Source organism: Micropterus salmoides, unplaced genomic scaffold (assembly GCF_014851395.1).
Source record: "Micropterus salmoides isolate LMB-PRFRI ecotype aquatic unplaced genomic scaffold, ASM1485139v1 Ms_hic_scaffold_1, whole genome shotgun sequence".
Taxonomy (NCBI): domain Eukaryota; kingdom Metazoa; phylum Chordata; class Actinopteri; order Centrarchiformes; family Centrarchidae; genus Micropterus; species Micropterus salmoides.
Window position 1 is genome coordinate 50,920,526 of NW_024040040.1, and position 24,891 is coordinate 50,945,416.

General features: G+C 41.0%; 2 protein-coding genes across 3 annotated transcripts in view; one reads left to right on the forward strand and one right to left on the reverse strand.

Moving 5' to 3' along the window:
- Positions 1-12,885, reverse strand: part of LOC119894181 (NACHT, LRR and PYD domains-containing protein 12-like) — a 23,607-nt gene extending 10,722 nt beyond the window's left edge. The window contains exons 1-8 of the mRNA XM_038706808.1: positions 10,024-12,885; positions 9,766-9,930; positions 9,584-9,676; positions 8,735-9,039; positions 6,564-6,716; positions 3,387-3,622; positions 1,212-2,994; positions 234-407 (exon numbers count right to left, since the gene is read on the reverse strand). Coding sequence (XP_038562736.1) covers positions 234-407; positions 1,212-2,994; positions 3,387-3,622; positions 6,564-6,716; positions 8,735-8,880 — 2,492 coding nt within the window. The 5' untranslated portion in view covers positions 8,881-9,039; positions 9,584-9,676; positions 9,766-9,930; positions 10,024-12,885. The remainder of the gene's footprint in view (positions 1-233; positions 408-1,211; positions 2,995-3,386; positions 3,623-6,563; positions 6,717-8,734; positions 9,040-9,583; positions 9,677-9,765; positions 9,931-10,023) is intronic.
- Positions 1-24,891, forward strand: part of LOC119893815 (NACHT, LRR and PYD domains-containing protein 12-like) — a 636,326-nt gene that overhangs the window by 137,785 nt on the left and 473,650 nt on the right. The window lies entirely within an intron of this gene.

The following is a 24,891-nucleotide window of genomic DNA, read 5'->3' on the forward strand; positions in this document are numbered from 1 at the left end:
TGTGTGAGTGTGAGTGTGAGAGAGAGAGTGTGAGTGAGTGAGTGAGAGAGAGAGAGAGGGGGGCTTTATATATCAACGTATCAGTTCCTTAAAAACATTGTTTTGAAGAGTGTGTATAAAAATACATTATATGTGGAGAAGGTAGATTTTAATCGTCACATTACAACAGGGTTGTAAATTTAAATACACAATAATCAAAACAGTTGGGCTGATCACACGACACATGAACTGACCTCAGGGTCTCCAGTCTACAGTGTGGACTCTCCAGTCCAGCACACAGCAGCTTCACTCCTGAATCCTGCAGGTTATTGTGACTCAGGTCCAGCTCTCTCAGATGGGAGGGGTTGGACTTCAGAGCTGAGGCCACAACTTCACAATGAGTCTGTGAGAGTCCACAGCCAGAAAGTCTGTGATGATAGAAAATATCAAACTTCAAAGTATAATAAAATGTGGCACTTTATTATAAAAATAGACTCAATGCATTTTGCATCACAAAACACATGAACATGAGCGGCTGTAGATCAGCTGAGCAACTGGTCAGCCTTTGATCACAAGGTTACTGGTTTCAAACTTGAGCTCCTCCTGTCCACGTGTCAAAGTGTCTTTGAGCAACATAATAAACTACAGAGTACTGCTTTAGACAAAAGGGTCTTCCAATTGAGTGTAACATGAACATGCGTCATATTGTGATTAACAGCGTACTGTGTTGGTTAAACTTTATTTTAACATGATGTTCAATGAGCTCTAAAAATCACTGTAGCTTGTAACTGCACTTGCATATATTTACCTCAGTCATGGGCTTGTTTGTGTTTTGTAGAATATGATAGAAGATATGTGTCACTAACTTGATAGATATAAACACAAAAATTATATTTGTAGACATTTGCAGTGTAACACATGTAGAATTATTTCAGTAAGCAGATTTAATGCTAGTTTAGGAAAATGTTATAGTGAGCTGGTTTTATATTGTGCACGTGTGTAAAGTGTGTATGTTCTAAAAGCGAGCTGATGCTCTTCTCCCCTCACTCTCCACAATCATATCCCACTAATGCATGTTACTAACTTGACTTCTTCTGGAAAATTGCTATCATTATTACTATTAATAATATACTGTCTGTATCACTACCTTTTACTGTTTTTGTATTTCTGTGTAGACACTGTGTTTTGGGAGCTTCTCCCTCTCACCACCGCACAATCACATCTGGACTTACAGAGCCTTTCTGCAGGTCTTCACAGCTGGAATCAGTCTGTGTCGTCCCTCCACTGATGTGTTGTAGTTCTTTAGGTCCAACTCATCCAGAACCTCCTCAGACATCTGCAGCATGCAGGCCAAAGCTGAGCAGTGGACCACAGAGAGTTCCTTGTCTGATCCGTTCTCTGACTTCAGGAACTCTTGGATCTCCTGATGTAATGAGTCATTCATCTCCACCAGACAGTGGAAGATGTTGATGCTTCTGTCAGGAGAGGTTTTTGTGTTCATCTTCTTCAGGTTGTTGATGGCTCTCTGGATGATTTCTGGACTGTTGTCTGTCTGACCCAGCAGGCCTCCTAAGAGTCTCTGGTTGGACTCCAGAGAGAGACCATGAAGGAAGCGAACAAACAGGTCCAGGTGGCCATTTTTACTTTCAAGGGATTTCATTATTGCTCCCATCAGAAAGACATCAAGGGCTGAATCAGCATGTTTGTTTCCCAGGAAGTCCTCCAGTACCTCTGTGTTCCGGTTGGTGTAACAGCTGAACATGTAAACTGCAGCCAGAAACTCCTGAACGCTCAGATGAACAAAGCAGTAGACTGTTTTCTGGAAGATCACACTCTCTCTTTTGAAGATCTCTGTACAAACTCCTGAGTACACTGAGGCCTCTGTGACATCAAGACCACACTGCTCCAGGTCTTCTTGGTAGAACATGATGTTTCCTTTCTGCAGTTGTTCAAACGCCAGCCTCCCCAGCTTCAGAAGAACGTTCCTGTCAGCCTCCATCAGCTCCTGTTGACTCGTCTCATGTCCCTCATTATACTTCTGCTTCTTCCTCTTTGTCTGAACCAGCAGGAAGTGTGAGTACAGGTCAGTCAGGGTCTTGGGCAGCTCTCCTCTCTGGTCTGTAGTCAACATGTGCTCCAGAACTGTAGCAGTGATCCAGCAGAAGACTGGGATTAGACACATGATGTGGAGGCTCCTGGAGGTCTTGATGTGTGAGATAATTCTGCTGGACAGCTCTTCATCACTGACTCTCCTACTGAAGTACTCCTCCTTCTGGGCGTCAGTGAAGCCTCGTACTTCTGTTACCCTGTCAACAGATGAAGGAGGGATCTGATTGGCTGCTGCAGGTCTGGAAGTTATCCAGACGAGAGCAGAGGGAAGCAGATTCCCCTTGATGAGGTTTGTCAGCAGCAGGTTGACTGATGACTTCTGTGTGACATCAGACACAACCTCATTGTTGTGGAAATCCAATGAAAGTCTGCTTTCATCCAGGCCGTCAAAGATGAACAACAGTTTACAGACAGCGAGCTTCTCTGCTGGGACCTTCTGTAATGTTGGATGGAAAACATGGAGCAGCGTGAGAAGACTGTACTGCTCATCTTTGATCAAGTTCAGCTCCCTGAACGAAAGCAGAACCAGCAGACTGACATCTTGGTTTTCCGAGCCCTCTGCCCAGTCCAGAGTGAACTTCTGCACTGAGAAGGTTTTTCCAACGCCAACAACGCCGTTCATCAGAACCACTCTGATGTGTTTCTGTTGGCCAGGTAAGGCTTTAAAGATGTCGTGGCACTTGATTGGAGTGTCATGGAAGGTCTCCATCTTGGAAGCAGTCTCAAGCTGCCTCACCTCATGCTGGGTATTAACCTCTTCACTCTGTCCCTCTGTGATGTAGAGCTCAGTGTAGATCCTGTTGAGGAGGGTTCCCCTTCCTGTTTTATCAGTTCCTTCAGTCACACATTCACATCTCCTCCTCAGACTGATCTTATGTTCATCTAAAACCTCCTTCAGACCATCATCTGCTGGAAGAGAAATATGTCAATATCTATCTATATCTTTCTGAACTTATGATAATCATGAAAACATTAAAAACAGGAAGTCCTGGGGCGAGTTCAGTGCCGACGTAACATAGCATAGCGTTTTTTTTCAACAAACGCTGGTGCCTCGAACACCCTGTTGTGTAAGCAAGCGCACTGCATTTCCCTGCCTTTGTCGCAGCTGATTGGGTAACACCTGTGACACGCCGACCAAACAGAAGAAAACCTACTTCTAAGCTTGTTGCGGAACATTGCAAACCATTGCAAAGAAACGTCATTCAATCCGACAACGTTGCAAACCGGTGACGTTTTGAGATACAACTCGCCACTGTTTTCAGACATGACGACATCAGTAGACAGATGTCCAGTCTTACTTTGTACAGTGCTGCTCTGACTGGTTGTCTGCAGTCCCGCTGTTGTTCTGGATCTTTTTCCACACTGGGGACAGGAGGAGTCTCCTGATGAAACAGACTGGTCCCAGTATGAGGTGATGCACTGTCTGCAGAACCAGTGTCCACAGCTGGTAGAGACTGGATCCTTAAGGACTCTCAGACACAAAGCACAGCAGGACAGCTGATCCTCTGCAGAAACATTAGTCCTTTTTCTCCCTCTGTGAAGACATTTCATTAGAAATGAAAATGATTTGAAATAATTTATTGCTTGTTGAAAAATAAAGATTTGGCCAACACTGTGTAGAAGCTCAGATGGTCACAGTGTTACTTTTCAGTTTAAATTAATTTTTCAGTCTGTAATAAATGTGATTGTTCCTTTTATTTCAACTCTACTGCTTTCAGAAACATTAACTGATTTTCCTATCTTTTGTTATTAAAAATTTAGTGATCTGTCTGTACTTTGTTATTAATACAAACTCAACACTTCCTGCAGCTTACACAGTAAAAGATTCCATTAAGGAGAGCTGAATATGCCCTTTACTATTCTATACTACTACTACTACTACTACTACTACTACTGTCACTCTGAGCAGCTTACCTTGAGTTAGTTGGGTTTGAACTGAGGTTAGAAGTGGTCTAAATAACTGTGTTGAACTAGGGTTGGGCCGATAGACGATGCCATCGTCCATCAGTGATGGCTGAGAAATTGTCGACGGTTGAATAGACATTGTGATTGTAAACCCCTCCCCCAGCAAAAAAAAAAAAATCTAAATTTTCACATTTTACCGCCATGTGAAAACAGGTTTTAACCACCATGAACATTTGTATTAAACATTTTAAATATGCTTTGCACCTTCCTCAGAATTCTTTTCCTCCCACACTCAAGAGGCGTATGGTCTGTTCTACGAAGAGGTAACTATCTTATCCAGGTAACTTCACGTAACTTTGTGACGTCGGGTGTCACGTCCCGATTAACCTGCACTATGGCAGGTGGATAGGCGTTACCCGAGATCTGTTGCCATGGCAATTTACGTTGCATCTCTAAACTGCTCCGAGCAGGTTTTGTTCATTGTTAATTCGAGGTTACCCTGTATATGTGGACTGCACACCACATCTGTACCCAGTGTTAATGACGTGAAGTAGGATATTAATACATACCACTTGATAAAATGTGTTTAGATTTCATCCAGACTTGTTCCAATGAGGTTGCAGCTGAAGTGACATTCCTAACACAACAGCATTACATTGATACAGTCAGCCCCGCAGCCTCTGATTTTGGAGTGGAGATCTTAATTAAATCTTAATTAACGGTTTCTGAGATGCCGCCCATCTGTAGGCTATAATTGTATTCACATATTTAGATTGACTATTTTATGCGTCCAAAAGATCCGGAGCCAGCGTGGGGATTAATAGCCTAAACCAAGAAAAAAAAAAAGATAGATGAAAGGGTCAAATTTACAAGTGTAAAAATCGGAAATTCAAGTAAATTAAAGTCACAAATCAAAAATCACTCTAGTGTCTGAATACACCCAATCCACAGTGTAGGCTTTTTCCTCACTGCTAAATCCGATTGCAAAGTCTAATATATCTTTTCACTGCATGTAGGCTATGCTACACAGCAGAGGTGTGTGTGAGATGTTGCAGCCTTGCAAAGTTTCTCTCATAAATGTGTGACTATAATGTCAGAGAATATTCAAGTTTTTTACTTGTAGATTACCTAATCTTGGAAATTAAATTTTGTCTCTGTTTCCATTACTGGTCTACGCTTGTAAAATATCCACCGCAACTTGAAATGTCATAGGCTACTAAGTTTTTAACCGAGTGAAGTCTGTGCGAGTGAACACATGCAGAGACATTTTGAAATATAAACATCTTATATCAGCCTTGCTCCGTTTTGGACTGTGATCTGCAGCTTGATCAAAGGTTCCACGCATTTAAAGAAGTTACTTCCCCAAACAGAGACTCAAAAGAGAAGGGAAGACTATCTGAACATTTCCAGAAGTTAGGTCTGGTCTCTCAATTTAGGCTTTGAAGTGGGGGCTGATCACACCTCTTCATTATGGACCAAGATAAATTGTGAGTTTGGCTGCTGAACTTGAGCTAAGAACTGAGGGTCCAGGTTCATTACTGACGCTTGGAGGACTTCCAGACTGGTCATTCTTCATAGACAAATAGCTGGATCTCTGTTTGTTGGACTGAACTCTGCAAACACCAAGATGTTTTTATTCATATCACATAAATCCTTTATAAAAATCTCTGATTAAAAAGCCTTTTTGTTTTTTTTAAACCCGTCCTGCCCAGTAGCCTGGGATAGAGTATGATGAGCTGGATACCACATTGTGCTAGACAGATTTTACTTTAACAAGAGTATTAATGCACTCCTTTTTCTGTTTTTTTATTTATGTAATTGTGCATTGATTTGTCACAGGGCCGGACAGGGGGGCAGACATGGGGATGGGTGGGGCACAAACAGGGAATAGCAGAGGGAAACACCACTTGCAGAAAGCAATGAAACCTGCAACAGAACAGAAAGGGGGGCTTGGGGAGGAGAAAAACAAAACAAACAAAAAATAAAAATAATAATAATAATTATAATACTAATAGTAAAAGACAACCAGCTGAACAGCAGCAATAAACAGGTGACATAGTAAGACAACTAAGAGAAAAATGAAAACCAGAAACAGTCACGCACAATAAATAAGCAACACAGCACGGCCACAAGAGCTGGAATAATAATTAAAAAGCATCTCATTATTCAAATCGTCTATGAAGATTCTCAGTCATCCAGGTCCATTATTCAAATCCAAAAATTGAAAATAATGTGTACCCAGTGATCGAATGCCCAACGGCATCTAGGCCCAGACCCGAAGCCTTTTAAAACTCTAACCACACACAAACTGGCGCCCATAATTAGGAGTTAGTTTGTATTAATCCTTTCTTAGATCAGATTACAGCTTCTCTAGGTGACTGACAGCTGTCAGATAATAAGAGGAAGATGGCACCAATGATTTCTCTTTATCACAAAAATGTTTGTTTAATTTTAGTTTACAAATACATTTTTGTAAAAACATATATATAAAATATAATAATAATTTACAGAATCGACTGAGGTGACTTCAAAAGAGTCATATAAATGAGTTGGTAGAAGTGGTCTCTTACTTTGTGCCTGAGGGTCCGGGTTCATTACTGAAGTCTGGAGGATTAAGATTTATGGACTGGTCACTCTTCATAGACAGACAGGTGGATCCTGCAGACCCTGCTCTGTCCTCCTCTTCCTCCTTACACACACTCATCTTCTGGACTTCAGTCACTCTGAGAGGTAAAACGATGTGTATTATTGTTTTCTTCGGTTAATGTGTATTATCAGGGCTATACTCTAACTTTTTCATAAATGGAATAAATAGTAGCACACAAATAAATTTAGGACCACAGTTAAAGAACTTTAGTACAGGAGATGCAGAAAACAGAACATGTGAAACCTGTTGCCATTGACGTCGTTAGTCTATTTCGGGCGCCAAATAAGAAAATTAATAATTAGCTTTAGATTGTTTTGGTCACAACAAATAGGCCTATCAGCAAAGGAAACAGAATCCAATTTTTAAAATTTAGACGCACTAATGGAGATCAGGGTTGATCAGGAGGACGGCTGCTTTACTCCAAACAGTTTCACTGTATGAACTGGACTGTGTGAGAGACCTTTTGGATGTGGAGAAGAACACTAAACTTTAAAGTCAATTTTGGAATCTGACCGATCCTGTTGTGGGAGATTGAATTATTAAGTTATGCTGCTGTGCCCGAGCCTCTCTCTTAATGACAGGTGTCAACCTATTTCACCCACCCAGAAATTCACAAAATGTATCGCCCAAAATTCTGCACGCACACAGTTTTCATGTACATCATGTGTTTCCCCAAGTGTGGACACTGAGCGTGAAACAGTTTTTCAAGTTGAAATGAGGGGAACGACTGCACTGTAAAAATTATCAAGGGAGTTTAACTTAAAAACTTAAGTTCAATTGCTGCCTTAAAAGTGTGAGTAAACTCAACTTTAACAAAAGCTTTATTTTAACTCATGGTGTTACCTTCCACAAGTTGTTTAATTAATGTTCATTTATTGTTTCAACTTGATACTGTGAGTTAAACCAACTACCTATATTACATTGTTCATTCAAAGAAACTTGCTTTCTTTTGTCAAACAAACATACAAATCTAAGCTATTTCAACTCTGTAAGTTAAGTTAAGGAAGTTGTTTAATGAATGATCATTTATTGTTTCAACTTGATCCCGTGAGTTAAACCAACTATCTGTATTACATTGTCTAGTCAATGAAACTTACTCTTTTTTGTCAAACAAACATGCAAGTCTATACCCTTTCAACTCACATTTTTAAGTTAAGATAATTGACTATATTCATACCAATTGCCTTTTGAAGTTAGGTTAACTCATGTTTTTAAGGCAGCAATTGAACTTATAATTTCAAATTAAGTAGACTTGTGTTTTTAATTTCCATCCCCTATCTCAACTAATAATGGCAAGTTCACCAGTTTCTTAAGAGTACAATGAATGAACTTACAATTCACGTATTCAACAATTTATTGTAAGTACCTCAACTCACAGCCTTCGTCTCCTTCAGATACAATTGTAATTGACGCAACAAGCCTAAAAGCCAATGAAAACATTTATCTCAGACTACACAAGTGCCAAAGTGAGACCATATTTATGATAATTTAACATGTTCTAACAGTATTTAAACATAGTAAACCTATGAAGAGCGAGGTCAACCCAACCAACTCTTATACCAATCAGTTCATTTAAAGGAGATGATATAAACCTTGAGACCGTTTGCCTGCAACTGCATTTAACAATCAAAAAATGTAATAAAGAAAAACTGCTGTTGAGGAGAGAACAGTTGATACCATCAGCTGTAATCAGTAAAATGCTTGTGATTTCTACAACATGGTGACTAATGAGTAGTAATATTGAAAAGGAAATGCACAAAACTCAAATGTCCAAGTCCATTACAGTCTTGTTCCATTGAAGATAAAGAACTTTGAGGCTGGTTTGTGTTGTCTTAAGTACTCCACTTCTAACGTCACAAGACTTCGAACAGTCGACACTATCAGCTCTCACAATCCGTCCAATAAAAAAGTGGGGAGGATCAGTGTTTTGGCCCCTCTATCATTCTCAAAATTAAGTTTTAAATTGTGAGACAGTGCTGTTTTTCCACAGTACAGAACAGTGCTGAAAGTGCATATAAAAGAACAATGAAGTCTTGACAGGAACAATATCCACATGAGAATCTTGAGAAAATGAGCAGGTGTTACAGTCTGTACCTCAGGATTCTGTTTCTTAGTCCATGTACGCGGGCACATGCTTGGTCTGGTTTTATCTTAATCACCACTCTCTGAAGAAACTCAAAGGAATACTTCATGGCTTCTGGGTACTCGAGATTGACACAGTAGATGACACCCATGAGCATGGCAAAGCTGCATGCCACATCTTTAATGTTGTCTCCTCAACCACAACAGCTATCTCGAAGACCTCCCGTGGAAATGCATCCCGTTCAGCACCTTCATAGCCTATCAGCAGGCCAAGTTGCATCCCCCTTCATGGTTTCATCCAGAGTCTCCCTGTGAGCCTTGAAAAGCAGAGACAGTGTGTGACTGTTTCAGTCTACAATTATATAGGCTTTAAAAGGCTAATTTAAAATGCAATCATAATCCTCAAATACAGAGCAGGAAAGTCACACCCTTTAGTTGTTCCCCAAATAGACTGAACCTGATCAGTAACACCAACTATCAATTCATTTTCAGAATTTCAACCCTTGGAAGTGAGACAGAAATAGTTCAGACACTGAAGCACTTTAGCAAATGTTTTAAAATTGTTCTCTAAAAGATGAGTGACCGGAACAGCCATATATAAGGAAAAAAAAGTGTAAATTACACATTATAAACCACATAAATTGAAATCATTTAAGTTATGAGAAAATGCAAAGTAAAGTTTGAATGAATTGAATGAGTTTTCATGACTATTAGACAGGCAACGTTAATAAGTCTGGGTTGGGGTATGAAGTATTTTTCTTTCTTGAAAATCTACCCTGGGAAAAGAAAAAGTCCCACAGTAAAAGAATACCATATACACACACTAACAGTTTTGCGTTACAGAAATCATAATGGTCTTACGTCACAATTCCTGACGACAGTTGATGGATCTTCGCCTGATATGTAGTGTGGCAGACCAAGCAAGGCAGCAGTCCTTCTCTTCTCATTTGTATCCTACAAGAAAAAGAAACATGCAGTAAGATGAAAATGTTTTAGCCAAGACAATACATTTTGCCTAATTTTATGATCTGCTCTCCACTTACATCTTTCTGAAGGCAGTCCAAAATATCTTTGAGTGATTGCTTCTTTCCAGTCTTGATTGCTGCTTTGTACACCTCTAGCAGTCTTGGGACCAGGCCATCACGTCTGTCGAGAAAATATTCCAGAAGAAGGTCTTTGGTGGCCATTCTCTTGAACTCCGTCCTGATCTGAGAAGAGACAGATAGAAAATATAAGTCAAACATAATTATGAACAAGACACAGTATCAGACAAAACGTGCTTCTATCTCTCAACTGAGTACCTGTCTCTCATGCAACAGAGCTGGCCATCTGGAAATGACTTCTGTGATGAGTGGCTGATCTCCAATTATCTCTTTTCTGCGCTGGGAAAACGTAGCAACCATCAGGTCTTCTACCAGCTGGGGATCAGGGTCTCTTTTCAGCATTTCAGCCTCCATCATATTACGCTTCTCCTCCATGTTTTCAGGACTCTGTCCTTCAGGCGGATCTGGACAGTAGTTGACCTCACCCTACTTTGACTTCTTTACACTTTCCCCTTCGAACCTTCTCCTTTTCTTTACCACCACCTCAGGGCATCCTGCTGCACTTAACTTTTGCCGATAGTTTCCAAGCTTAAATTTCAGGCTGTGAAACCACGAGTACCATCCCTTTTCCGACCCTGGCTCCTTCAGACTAGGATGCTTCTCCACAAGTGCTTTGGCTTCATTCTCATAGTGATGCCTCTCAGGATAAGCACTAATCTTTGACATACTGTCGGCCAGTATATCAAGAATGTCTTTAAACCTTTAGGAATCACCATTACAGATCCATCCTTAGCATTGGCTTCTTTCAGCTGCAGCTCCACATCATATGAGAACTGTGGAATCGGGAAGGGGTCAGGCCATTCAACACAATCTCTATTAAGAGAAGGGAGGCTGCAAGTGTCCAGTGTAGAATCTGAGACGTCATCAGCTGTGAACAACACTTTCACAGGAAGGTCTTTGATGTCTGTTAGATTGCACAACTGATTATTGAACTCAGGATCCTCAAATTGCAAAATGAATCCACCTCTCAGACCAAGCTTTGTTCGCAACACCTGATACAGCTCCTCAACACTGGATGGGATGTCTTCATTTTCTGATATGATGACACGCAGCAGCATTGTAGACTACTTTTACCTAAAAAGAGTTAAAAAAACATAGTTTTAAGTATAAATGTTTACTACAACATCTTCTTTTCCTGTGTTCATGAGGGAGAGGGGCGGGATTAGATTTAGATTTTAAATAGGCCTAGTAAAAAAAAACGAAAATCAATATGTGGCAGTCTGCGTTGATATTGTGGCGGGACGCCACAAATAAATTACGTATGGGAAACACTGATTTAACAACTCGCCACTGCCTGTTAAAACAGATGTGGTGGATCAGAGGCTACCGTTTTAACGTCAATGCACTCTTTCAAAAAAAAAAAAAAAATCAACTAATGTTATCTTCACCTGCTCAGCTCTCTCTTTGCTCTTCTCACAGTCAGACAGTGAAACACACGATGGCGCCAGTAAAGTCTACCTTCCTCCCGCTATTTTTTTTATTTTTTTAAATTGGCAGGTTAAGCTGGAGCTGAGTACAAACTCACTAATAAGCGAATAACATTGCAAAAGAAACTCGTCACAGATTAGCTAACAATGTTAAGAAAGCCCAAATCCTCTTAATTTTGCTGAAGCAGCTAACTTTAATTTAAGTAGCAACTCACCTGGTCAAGGCTAATTTCTGAAATGCCGACGCCTCTCCACCCACATCGTTGGAACAGGCCATGGCTAATAACTGAAACAACGTTGGTAACGTTACGGGTCACGGCTAATTACTGAAACGTCGACGCTACTCCACACATCGTTGGGACGGGCCAAGGCTAATTACTGACACTAAGTTACACACAGAGGCTCTAGTAAAGCAGCTAACTCAAACATTCAAACAACTACCAAGCGCCATAAATGTCCTTTTTTGAGGGGTGAATGTCATAAAAGATTGTGTTTCTTCTTGATAAAAGTAAAAAGTGATTCTCGGACTAACGTAAACACTGTAAAGTTGGGTTCACTGCTGAACACTAACGTTACATGCATTAATAAGCTGCTCTGAACTATCCCGTGTTCAGAAAGTCTCATGACAGCAATTCGTTTCTTCATAACTAAGTTAATTGACTCATTGAATTGGGTTACAATTATTATAAATGACAGACTCACCTTGCTTCTCTTGCTCCAATCCGAAAAGACCCGCTTTCCCGCTGCCAAGTCTCATCCACATCTTGCTGGAAAATAACGTATTCATCCGCTACTTATCTGCTCACCCGTGTCAGTAGGCTTAATTTGCGTTCCTCTTCTTCTCTCAATGGGGAATTGCAATTGGGTGGTGCGCCTCATTAATGTGTTACAAAAATCAATCAGCATAGTTATTAGTCGTATATCAGATCAAGAGAAAATATTCAGGACTATTTGCACCGCGCATTAATACTGTCGCCACACCGGGGTCATGGTCACTTTTTAAGAGATCCGGTTACCATATTCCAACTCACACTTATAAATTAAGTTGACACATTGAAATTTACATTTCACTGAACTGGCTTACAAACCTGAGTTGTGATAGTGATAACTCATTAAATTAAGTTGAAATTTCATAACTTATTATGTTAAGTGGAGGTAAATTATAGAAAGAAGTTACTATAACTTATTGATCCAATCCTTTTTTACAGTGTGTATATTCAGCTGCGCCCGCTTGGCCTTGATTGTGTTATCAATGGTTTTTATTCGAATGATCATTTATAGGCTACATAAATATATAATTACGGAGGTCCAGACCTCGGTGACCTCCTACGACCATGCTTGTAACCACTCGGTGTCGAAGGAAAGTGTGTGTACCCACACACCTAAGCTAAAATGTCTTCACGCGCGTCTTTCTGTGCTTGTTTTCTTGCTGCAGGTTTAACGTGTTGTATTCAGCCAGTCACGACTTCGTGTCCACAGATGAATCAAACTGTTGAGTTCACTCTAACATTTCTTTCCTCTACGGTCAACAGGGAGAAAACGGACTTTTACAGTAAAATAATAAAAATGTTGGATTAACACTCACCCTTCAGTTTTCCTCCTTCTGTTCTGTCGACTCAAAATGGAGTCTGAACACTTTCAGCTTCCCTTCCTGATCCTCACTCTCCATTTACAGGAAATCAGGTGTGTTTAACATTGTGTGTTTATGAGCATCTCTCTTGACCTGAACAGACTGCATTGAAATGCGTCTTGATCAAAATGGTGAAACTTAAATGAAGTTTAAATTATGGAAATAATGTGTTTTGTATAAATTACAACTTAAAAAAAGGCTGTAAACTAAATTAACTTATTTATTTTGGGTGTAGCCAAAGTTAGACTTTTACACTATGATGCTAAGAGCATCAGTAAAACATGTTTCTCTAAATAAAGTGAGGCTTTAAATCACAATAATCCACAGAATTTGTTGTCAATAGTTCATTTAGTTCACTACTTTCATCTACAGCACAAAAAGCTCTGAGGAAGTGTATCAGTAAATGAATTAACTATGTTAAAATTAATTCACAAACAAACCACATCCAGATAAAATAATGGTGGGAAACAAGTTTGTTTTATTGTATTTTGGGTAACGTTACATTAGGCCAAAATAGCAGCAACAGATGACAGTGATGACAGAATACATCTGACTTTGTTTATTAGAAGAAACTGTCCATCTGGAAACAAAGCGAGAAACAACAAAGACTTCAAAAGTTCAGGTACAGAGGGAGGATCACTTTCAGATGAAATCATGAATAAGAGGAAACATGAGGAAAACTGTTATTTTTAGTATCAGCATATCAGATATCAGAGAATCAGCATGTTTAAAATTCCACGAGTCCAATATAATATAATATTGTGGAAAAGCACAAAATGTTTGAGGAAACAGAACAGAGAACCTAAGTCCCTTTCCTTCCTGTGGACCACCATTGGACCTTATTTAACTGTTTTTAGCAGTTTATCCACAGAAGAAGAATCAGCTGGTCGCTCAGTTAGTCCAATAAGTCTGTTAAACCTTACCAGATAAGGTCCTGGCCCTCAGAGTGTTCATGCTGATCTAAATTGGGCTCACAGTCTGGCGCTAGTATGCCATTAACTCCTGGTAGCAATGTCTGTGATAAAGAGGCAGTAACTGTTGACTTCCTGCCAGACCTCGTGCTCGAAAGGAGTCGTCGAAGATGAGGACTTTACCTTCGTCCCATTCTCTGCGACACAGCATATGAGGACGAACGAGAGGTCAGCAAGGAGGAAGAGGAAATACTTTGTTTTTATGGTGGCTGGGCAAACAGATGAAAATTACTGTGGATTTTATTGCAGGAAACTGAATTATGGGTAATTCCCCCAGGCAAACGACTGCAGCAGATAGCTTTTTAGTACTGTGAAGTTTGGAGTCTGATCACAAATCAATCAAAGGTATGTTTGATTGGAAATGAGTAGATGAAACAAGGAGTAGAGGAAACAAAGAGAGGACAGTAAGTGAGGAAACAAGGTGAGGATAGGAAGCGGAGAGGAGAGATGAGACAAGGAGAGGTAACATTTAGGAGAGTACGGGAAACATGGAGAGGAGAGAAAAGAGACAAGGATGAGAGAAGAGGAAATGAAGAAACAGAGAGAGGAGCAGAGCAGATGAGACAAGGGGAAAAGACAATAGGAGGAAAGGAGAAGAAAAAAGGAGAGAAGACAATAAGAGGAGAGGAGAAGAATTTAGATTACAGGACATACATATACATACATACAGGAAATAATTGGAGGAAAGGACAAAAGGAGAAGACAGATTGAAAGAAGAAAAACCAACAGTTACTAAAAAGTAAACAAGTTATAATAAAAACAAGCGGAGAGACAGAGAGGAAGAGGAGGGTGTAATGCACAGGTGAGGGTCTGGTTCAGACAGTAAAAACACAGGTCTGATTACACCAAAACTCGCAAATTAAAGAAAACAGCATGGAAACTATAGCCCTAAATCTAACCTTCCATTTCTCTCTAAGATCCTTGAGAAAGCAGTCACCAAACAGCTGTGTGACTTTCTACATAGCAATAGTTTATTTGAAGAAAACATCAGAAAAAACATCAGAATATAACAATAATTTTTAACCAGAAGTATCTGTAGTTTTCTGTTTTTTATCGATTTTTGTCATGTATGATGAGAAAACCTGGGAAATTAGAGGTTATTACTGCAAAGAACTAGTCATTTTAAAATCAAGTAAAATCCTTCATCTCTAATAATAATGTGTTTACTGGTGAAATCCATAACTTTAAGTCATCATCATCACTCGTGACAATTAAAGGCTGTCAGACAGCTCTCGCCTGTTAATTATGACGGATAGTTAAAATGATTACTACACTGTTACTTTAATTTTTAATTATAATTAATTTTATATTCTCAATGAAATATTGCGGCTTTATTCTCAAATTATTTAAACGTAATTCTCTAGTTGTGTTTGTCCCACAGTGGAGCTAACACTTCATCGTGCTAACAACTCAGCCGGTCTGGATGAACATTTTGTACAAATGACATGAATGAGGTTAATAGTAAATTAATGTGTTTAAATGATTGTTTCCTAAAGTGAACTGTAGGTAACAATAGAAATGTTTAAATTCTCTGTTGAATGATATTAAAAATATAAATATAACGTGTATACATTATAAACGTACCTGATTAAATAGCCTTCTGTACAGAAAATAAAAGATTAAACTGCAAGTGTGTTATTTCTGTGGTGCATTCATGTGCTAGTTTGATAATTTGAGATTAGGGCCTTCAAGGTTGTGAGGTCAAAAGGATTATATTTTTCATAAATATTGTTATGGAAAAACTTTGTGACTTAAAATCGATACCTGATATTATTACTACAGAAATTGGACACACTTTTTTAATAATGGTTACATTACTTTAAATAACATTGAGATTTATATTGTTTGTTTGTTTGGACACAACAAGCTTTGAAAAGGTGTACCTTTGGGTTCTGGCTAATTGTGATGGCATTTCTCCTCTGGCCGTGTCTGCAAATGTCAGAGATCATAATCCTTTATCAAATAGATTTTTTAATATTGTTAGCGCAACCGCTAACATCCAGGACACCGTGTTATGGGACCCCTCTAGCCTTCCATGGCTTTCCTCTTGCTGAACTCCGAAGCATCAGTCAACCTGGGCTGAAGTGGTGGTCCGTGGCTGCAAGAGAGGCTCGGACGGGGTTGCCTCTCCTCCGGACATCGGCCTCTCCAACCGCTATGCAGCCCTGTCTGACAACACTCCGGTCCATCCAGCGGATGCACCTGCGGCTTCGAGTCTCCCTGATACGGATCCCTTTCGGCGGATAGTGCCTGCTGACACTGTTGCATCTCTTCCACCGGCTACATCTCCCGCACTGGCGGCAAATGGTGATCAGCTGGGCTGCCAGTCTGCCGCTGGGCATGATCGGCCTCCGCTTCCCGACGTAGGATCCTGAAGGAGGCTGTGCTCAGACGCTCCGGAGGCCGTCTCTACCCTGCACCGTCGGGTAGCCCTTCTCTCAGGTCTGTTACTGCTACTCCAACACAACACTCGGCAGCTCACACACTCCATCCTCAGTCCTGCTCTGGAACCACACAACCGGCCTCTTCTCGTCCCCTTTTCTCCCCAACCACACTAATAATTGGTGACTCCATAACCAGAAACATCTGTTTCTTTAACGCTACCACTCACTGCTTCCCCGGTGCCACCACGGCTGACATTTTAAAAGAACTTCAGGACCTGATGCCGTCGCTCCCATCCTCCATCACAAGAGTGATGGTCCATGTGGGAACAAATGACACAGCTCTTCAGCAGTCTGAGCTGACAAAATTAGATTTTAACCGTCTTTTTAACTTTTTAAAGCAGTGTGGAAAGTCCGTTTTTATCTCTGGTCCCATTCCCACAGTCGGTCGCGGTGCTGGCCGCTTCAGTAGACTCCTTGGCCTCCACGACTGGCTCCAGTCCGCCTGCAGGGCTCACGGTGTGTGTTATGTGGATAATTATAATATTTTCTATTTTTTTTAAGACAGACGGACTTCACCCAAACAAACGGGGCTCAGAAATGTTAGCTGCTCACATACAGCATGTGGTGCGGTCTACACATGACTTACGTGAATGACTAATCATTCATGCAGCACACCTGGACACACCACCGCTCACTGAACAGATCTCTGCCTCACTGCCACAAACAACTGTCTCCACCTGCTGGCATGTAAAGCCGTCTGCTCCCAGCACTGTTCCACAGACTTCTATTCCTGTCATCATCACGCATAGACCAGTAAACCGAAATGTGCACATCCCACACAGAAATATTAGTAATCTTAGGACAACTGCACCAACTCCAGCACCCAAAACAAACTCATTTAAAATGGCTCTCTTCAATGTGAGATCACTTTCAACTAAGACTTTTATCTTAAATGATTTTATCTTGTCTGCAAATCTAGATTTTATGTTTTTAACTGAATCCTGGTTGCAGATGAATGACTATAGCCAGCTATCTGAACTGTGTCTGCCTCAATATGATTGTTTTAGTCAACCGAGGGTCAGTGGTCGTGGTGGTGGGCTAGTGAGCGTGTATAGGAAAAATTTAAAATGTCATCGAGTACGCTGTGATGAATTTAACTCCTTGGAAGTTCTCACTCTTAAAGTTGGAGGGCTGCAACCTATCATATTTGTTATAATTTATCGCCCCCCAAAACCGCCTGGAGGATTTTTATCAGAACTTCCTGAATTTTTATCTACTCTGGTTTTAAATTATGACAGAGTTGTTCTTTGTGGCAATTTTAATATTCATGTTGATGACCCCACCAATGTTAATGCAACTAAATTTTTTAATATGGCCACTTCTTTTAACTTCAAACATGTCAAAGGGCAAACACATAACTGTGTTCATACACTGGACTTGGTTTTTACCCTGGGTGTCAGCGTTTCCTCGGTGGAATTAGTGGACATGACCACATCTGACCACAGATGTATTGTTTTTAGCTGCGATTCGCCTGTTACTACCGTCGCTTCACCAAGCTCTTTGTGTTCTCGCATCTTTAATGAACAAAGTGTTTCAAAGTTTTGCGCATTCTATCAGAGCCAAAGCCAACACCTGTCTGATTCCAACACCAACAATCTGGTCGATCACTTCAATCATATCTGCTTGTCGTCACTAAATATTACTGCTCCTCTAAAGGTTAGGCCAACGTCTAAAGCTAGTAAGCAACCCTGGATAAATGACAGCATTCGCAGCCTAAAAAGGGAATGCAGGAAAGCAGAGCGCAGATGGAAAAAATACAGTCTCCAAGTCTATTACCTCATTCTGAAGGATTTATTAATTAACTACAATAACATGGTTAAGGATGCGAGAACACACTATTTTTCTGAGCTCATTACTACACATAAACACAATCCCAGGTTTCTGTTTAAGACTGTGGATCAGCTGGTAAACCCAACCCCTCCTTGTGCCTCAGCTGGAAGTAATGATGACTGTGAATAGTTTTTATCTTATTTTACCAATAAGGTGGTGTCAATCAGAGCCTCTATTACCCTTGCGGCCTCTTACTCAGAGGTCCCTCACCAGCAACAAGAGAGTTTTAACCATTTTAACCCATCGACTTGTCTGAGCTTTTAAAAACAGTATCACAAATGAATGTCCTCCAGCCCACTTAATGTAATACCTACAAAGTTTTTACTGAAAGTAATAGATTCTGTTGGGCCCCATTTGATCTTTGTGTTTTTAACAGCTCCCTATCTACTGGTTGTGTCCCTGATTATTTTAAACGGCTTGCGTGAACCCACTTTTAAAGAAACCTGGTTTAGATCCCTCCCTCCCTCAAAATTTTAGACCAATTTCAAAACTGCCTTTTATTGCAAAGATTCCAGAAAGAATTGTGTCCAAACAGCTGCTCACTGTCCTGGAAAACAACAAATTATTTGAAAAGTTTTAGTCTGGTTTCAGGAAGTACCACAGCACTGAGACTGCCCTGCTTAAAGTCACCAATGACCTTTTAATGTCTGCTGATGAAGGCATGTGCTCATTCCTGGTACTCCTGGACCTTAGTGCTTCTTTTGACAACATTGATCACAACATCATGTTAGACAGACTGAGGCACTGGGTGGGGATCTCTGGGACTGCCCTAGAATGGTTTTCATCCTACCTGTCAAATAGGAAGTTTTGCTTGTCTGTAAACAACTATGACTCTTCGTTCTGTCCAGTTAAATATGGTGTACCTCAGCGGTCGGTCTTGGGACCCATTTTTAGGGCCCGAGCACGACCGTGCGAGGTCCCTATTGAATTTGCTCGGATTATATATTTAGGGCCCGAGCACGACCGTGCGAGGTCCCTATTGAATTTGTTCGGATATATATATATATATATATTTAGGGCCCGAGCACGACCGTGCGAGGTCCCTATTGAATCTGCTCGGATTATATATTTTTTTTTTTTTTTTTTTTTTTTTTTTTTTTTTTCTGCAAAGTAGGCCCAAATGACATGGCCTAAACATACTCGAAAACTCACCAAAATTTGCAAACATGTCAGAACCGGTGAAAAATTTCGTATTCTACAAGTTTCGCACATGGGCGTGGCAAAATGACTCGCTAGCGCCACCTTGAAAATTGGAAATGATTAGCCCCTCGTTCACGTTCAACCTACATGTACGAAATTTTCTGGGGACATGTATCGTATCAAGACGCACAAAAAAGCCTCAAGAACCCATAGCCTAAAGTCAACAGGAAGTCGGCCATTTTGAATTTTATGGCCATTTTTGGATGATTTACACACTTCGTACTTTAACGAACTCCTCCTAGGGATTTAGTCGGATCAACGTCAAATTTCTGCTGTGCCTTCTAAAGGCATTGACGATGAAAAGTTGTGCTATTTGCGAGTTTTCGTCAATGGGCGTGTCCGTGGCGTCGATGATTCGCAATGAAACAGGAAGTTGTTGTAACTTCAGTGTACATGCTCACATCTGGACCAAACTGTACATGTAGGATGAGAGTCCCGCCCTGAACACATGTACATGCCGACATTCACCCACAGTCATAGCGCCACCTGCTGGCAACAGAAAGTGACCTTTAACGAAGCAGCCCCCGCCGCACGTTTCACCTACGTGCACGAATTTTCTGTGGTACGTGTATCATGTCCAGACGCACAAAAAAGCCTCTTGGAGCCATAGCCTAAAATCAACAGGAAGTCGGCCATTTTGAATTTTACGTCAAATTTTGGATGATTTACACACTTCGTACTTTAACGAACTCCTCCTAGGGATTTAGTCCGACCGACCTCAAATTTGTGCTGTGCCTTCTAAAGGCATTGAAGATGAAAAGTTGTGCTATTTGCAAGTTTTCGTCAATGGGCGTGTCCGTGGCGTGGCGTCAAAGATCAGCTCTTCGCCATGACACGGAAGTTGTCGTAACTTCAGTGTACATGCTCACATCTGGACCAAACTGTACATGTAGGATGAGAGTCCCGCCCTGAACACATGTACATGCTGACATTCACAGACAGTCATAGCGCCACCTGCTGGCAACAGGAAGTGACTTTTAACGAAGCAGCCCCCGCCGCACGTTTTACCTACGTGCACGAATTTTCTGTGGTACGTGTATCTTGTCCAGACGCACAAAAAAGCCTCTTGGAGCGATGCCCTAAAATCAACAGGAAGTCGGCCATTTTGAATTTTACGTCAAATTTTGGATGATTTACACACTTCGTACTTTAACGAACTCCTCCTAGGGATTTAGTCCGACCGACCTCAAATTTGTGCTGTGCCTTCTAAAGGCATTGAAGATGAAAAGTTGTGCTATTTGCAAGTTTTCGTCAATGGGCGTGTCCGTGACGTGGCGTCAAAGATCAGCTCTTCGCCATGACACGGAAGTTGTCGTAACTTCAGTGTACATGCTCACATCTGGACCAAACTGTACATGTAGGATGAGAGTCCCGCCCTGAACACATGTACATGCTCACATTCACAGACAGTCATAGCGCCACCTACTGGCAACAGGAAGTGACTTTTAACGAAGCAGCCCCCGCCGCACGTTTTACCTACGTGCACGAATTTTCTGTGGTACGTGTATCTTGTCCAGACGCACAAAAAAGCCTCTTGGAGCGATGCCCTAAAATCAACAGGAAGTCGGCCATTTTGAATTTTACGTCAAATTTTGGATGATTTACACACTTCGTACTTTAACGAACTCCTCCTAGGGATTTAGTCCGACCGACTTCAAATTTGTGCTGTGCCTTCTAAAGGCATTGAAGATGAAAAGTTGTGCTATTTGCGAGTTTTCGTCAATGGGTGTGTCCGTGGCGTGGCGTCAGAGATCAAGTCTTCGCCATGACACAGGAAGTTGTTGTAACTTCAGTGTACATGCTCACATCTGGACCAAACTGTACATGTAGGATGAGAGTCCCGCCCTGAACACATGTACATGCTGATATTCACCCACAGTCATAGCGCCACCTGCTGGCAACAGGAAGTGACTTTTAACGAAGCAGCCCCCGCCGCACGTTTCACCTACGTGCACGAATTTTCTGTGGTACGTGTATCTTGTCCAGACGCACAAAAAAGTCTCTTGGAGCCATAGCCTAAACCCAACAGGAAGTCGGCCATTTTGAATTTTACGTCAAATTTTGGATGATTTACACACTTCGTACTTTAACGAACTCCTCCTAGGGATTTAGTCCGACCGACCTCAAATTTCAGCTGTGCCTTCTAAAGGCATTGAAGATGAAAAGTTGTGCTATTTGCAAGTTTTCGTCAATGGGCGTGTCCGTGGCGTGGCGTCAAAGATCAACTCTTCGCCATGACACGGAAGTTGTCGTAACTTCAGTGTACATGCTCACATCTGGACCAAACTGTACATGTAGGATGAGAGTCCCGCCCTGAACACATGTACATGCTGACATTCACCCACAGTCATAGCGCCACCTGCTGGCAACAGGAAGTGACTTTTAACGAAGCAGCCCCCGCCGCACGTTTCACCTACGTGCACGTATTTTCTGTGGTACGTGTATCTTGTCCAGACGCACAAAAAAGTCTCTTGGAGCCATAGCCTAAACCCAACAGGAAGTCGGCCATTTTGAATTTTACGTCAAATTTTGGATGATTTACACACTTCGTACTTTAACAACTCCTCCTAGGGATTTAGTCCGACCGACCTCAAATTTCTGCTGTGCCTTCTAAAGGCATTGAAGATGAAAAGTTGTGCTATTTGCGAGTTTTCGTCAATGGGTGTGTCCGTGGCGTGGCGTCAGAGATCAAGTCTTCGCCATGACACAGGAAGTTGTTGTAACTTCAGTGTACATGCTCACATCTGAACCAAACTTTACGTGCTTGATAACTCTCCCACCCCTCTATGGAGGACTGATCCTGACACAGTCAGAAATAAATACAGAAATAAATAAATGCTCAATAAACAAATAAGCTTCCAATTAAATACACAAAAAAATAAAGTAAATAAATAAATGTTGGCAGTAATTAAATTATACAAGGAGACATAAATGTATATTTTAATTAGTTCCTTTACTTATTCACCTTTGTTTAATTAATTATTATTTATTTCTGTTATAATCTTCAACTTTATTTATTACTAATTTTTTTAATGTATTTATTTATGTGTGTGTTTTAATATTTTTGTCTGTTTTATTCTTCCTTTGTATTTTTCTACCTTATTTATTTTCACCCATGGTATTTATTTCTGCCTGTCCTTTTTAAATTTCTGTCTCATTATGCAAATGAGGAGGGGCTGTGTCTCAAGGGGTCATCTTCTCTGCTATTGGTGGACCAGTCAGACAGGAGAGCTCCTACTCTACCTGCAGAATCAACGATCTTGCCCCTCACACAGTCAGATGGCTTCCTTCAGTGCGCTGAGGTGTTTAACAACTCTGAAGACAATACTACCAGCAATTTCTTCCTTCTCTTTTCACGTAGACGCTCCGACAGACAGTGCTTTCAGTTTGCTGCATGCATGGACACAGAACTGCGGTATAGGGAGAAGCACACGGTCAGCTGGCTGCAGCTAAATCTGGAGTGCACTCGTATTCAATTCTGTATGGTAAATTCAGTTTTAACGGAGCAGAGCGAGCTGACAGGCAGAGTTAGAGACTTTTTCTGTCCGTTTCTCTCTTTACAAAGACGCATGTTGCAGTCAGAGTCTTCTCTGACATACAACACAATTTATCAAATTACACATCGGATATACAGTATGAAAATAAGATTGATTGGATTATACTCACAGGAAGTATAAAACCTGTTACATGCGTCTATTAAAAGTAAAGTAACACAAAAATGTCAGGGAAATTACTTTACTTGATTTCAGGACTGCAGTTGTACATTTGAAATACCTTCCTACCTTTCTGATAGGAAGCCTTCTTGAGGTGGTATAAAACATTTCTTCTATATTCTGATTTGAGTTGTGGACAACTATGACCACATGAATTAAAAAAATTAAACATTTCACTGCCCAAGTCAGCTATAACACGAGTCTTGTTCATTAGACTACATGCTGTACAGTATTTGTGGACAGATTTTGTCCCAGGATTTATTATGCATTTCTTCTTCTTCGTTGCATGGTTTAGAATAATAAGGTGAGAAATGGGTCTGTTCTGAGTTCATCCTGCACTGCAGCAGCTAATAAAGTCCATTTAATCCCCAAAACGCTTTTCTTTTAGGCAGGCTGGAGCAGAAAACAACTCACCTTTCTCAAGTTGTACAGTAATGTCACATGTGTATGAAGGTGGATCAAAAGAGCTAATCTTAAATGTCAAAGTGGAGAGGAGCCTAGTAGGCCTATTTATTTTCATTCATTACACAATATGAATAAGCTATGCAGACAGTTGTAAAGAAAGAACATCTTTTTCTTCTGTTCTCTACTTGTTATAGTTACACAGTATTAGGGGTGTGGGCTGTATTAAAAGTATCCACTGTTCTCCCATGCTCTAACACACAGTAACGATGAAATGTGTGCTGTTCTCACATTCTTCCTCTGTATGTACACATAAACAACAAGGCAGGGAAATATAAAAGGAATTTATTTTATTGTTTGGGTACATTATTGTTCAGTGTACATGTTCACATCTGAAACAAACTTTACGTGCTTGATAACTCTCCCACCCCGCAGACATCTACACGTCAATACCGATTTATATTCATAGCGGCAAGTGCTATGTAGCTCCACATAGGGGACACAGGAAGTGACATATAGTACATTCATGCGGCGTCGGAAACGCGTAGGAAATTCACAGCCGCACCGGCAGAACTCCAGAATGTGCAACTCGGCCGGCTCACGCGCGGACGCGCTTACAAGTGCGAGGGCCCGCCCAACGCTGCTTGCAGCTTTAATTTTTTTTTTTTTTTCTGCAAAGTAGGCCCAAATGACATGGCCTAAACATACTCGAAAACTCACCAAAATTTGCAAACATGTCAGAACCGGTGAAAAATTTCGTATTCTACAAGTTTCGCACATGGGCGTGGCAAAATGACTCGCTAGCGCCACCTAGAAAATTGGAAATGATTAGCCCCTCGTTCACGTTCAACCTACATGTACGAAATTTTCTGGGGACATGTATCCTATCAAGACGCACAAAAAAGCCTCAAGAACCCATAGCCTAAAGTCAACAGGAAGTCGGCCATTTTGAATTTTATGGCCATTTTTGGATGATTTACACACTTCGTACTTTAACGAACTCCTCCTAGGGATTTTGTCGGATCGACGTCAAATTTCTGCTGTGCCTTCTAAAGGCATTGACGATGAAAAGTTGTGCTATTTGCGCGTTTTCGTCAATGGGCGTGTCCGTGGCGTCGATGATTCGCAATGAAACAGGAAGTTGTTGTAACTTCAGTGTACATGCTCACATCCGGACCAAACTGTACATGTAGGATGAGAGTCCCGCCCTGAACACATGTACATGCCGACATTCACCCACAGTCATAGCGCCACCTGCTGGCAACAGAAGTGACTTTAACGAAGCAGCCCCCGCCGCACGTTTCACCTACGTGCACGAATTTTCTGTGGTACGTGTATCTTGTCCAGACGCACAAAAAAGCCTCTTGGAGCCATAGCCTAAACCCAACAGGAAGTCGGCCATTTTGAATTTTACGTCAAATTTTGGATGATTTACACACTTCGTACTTT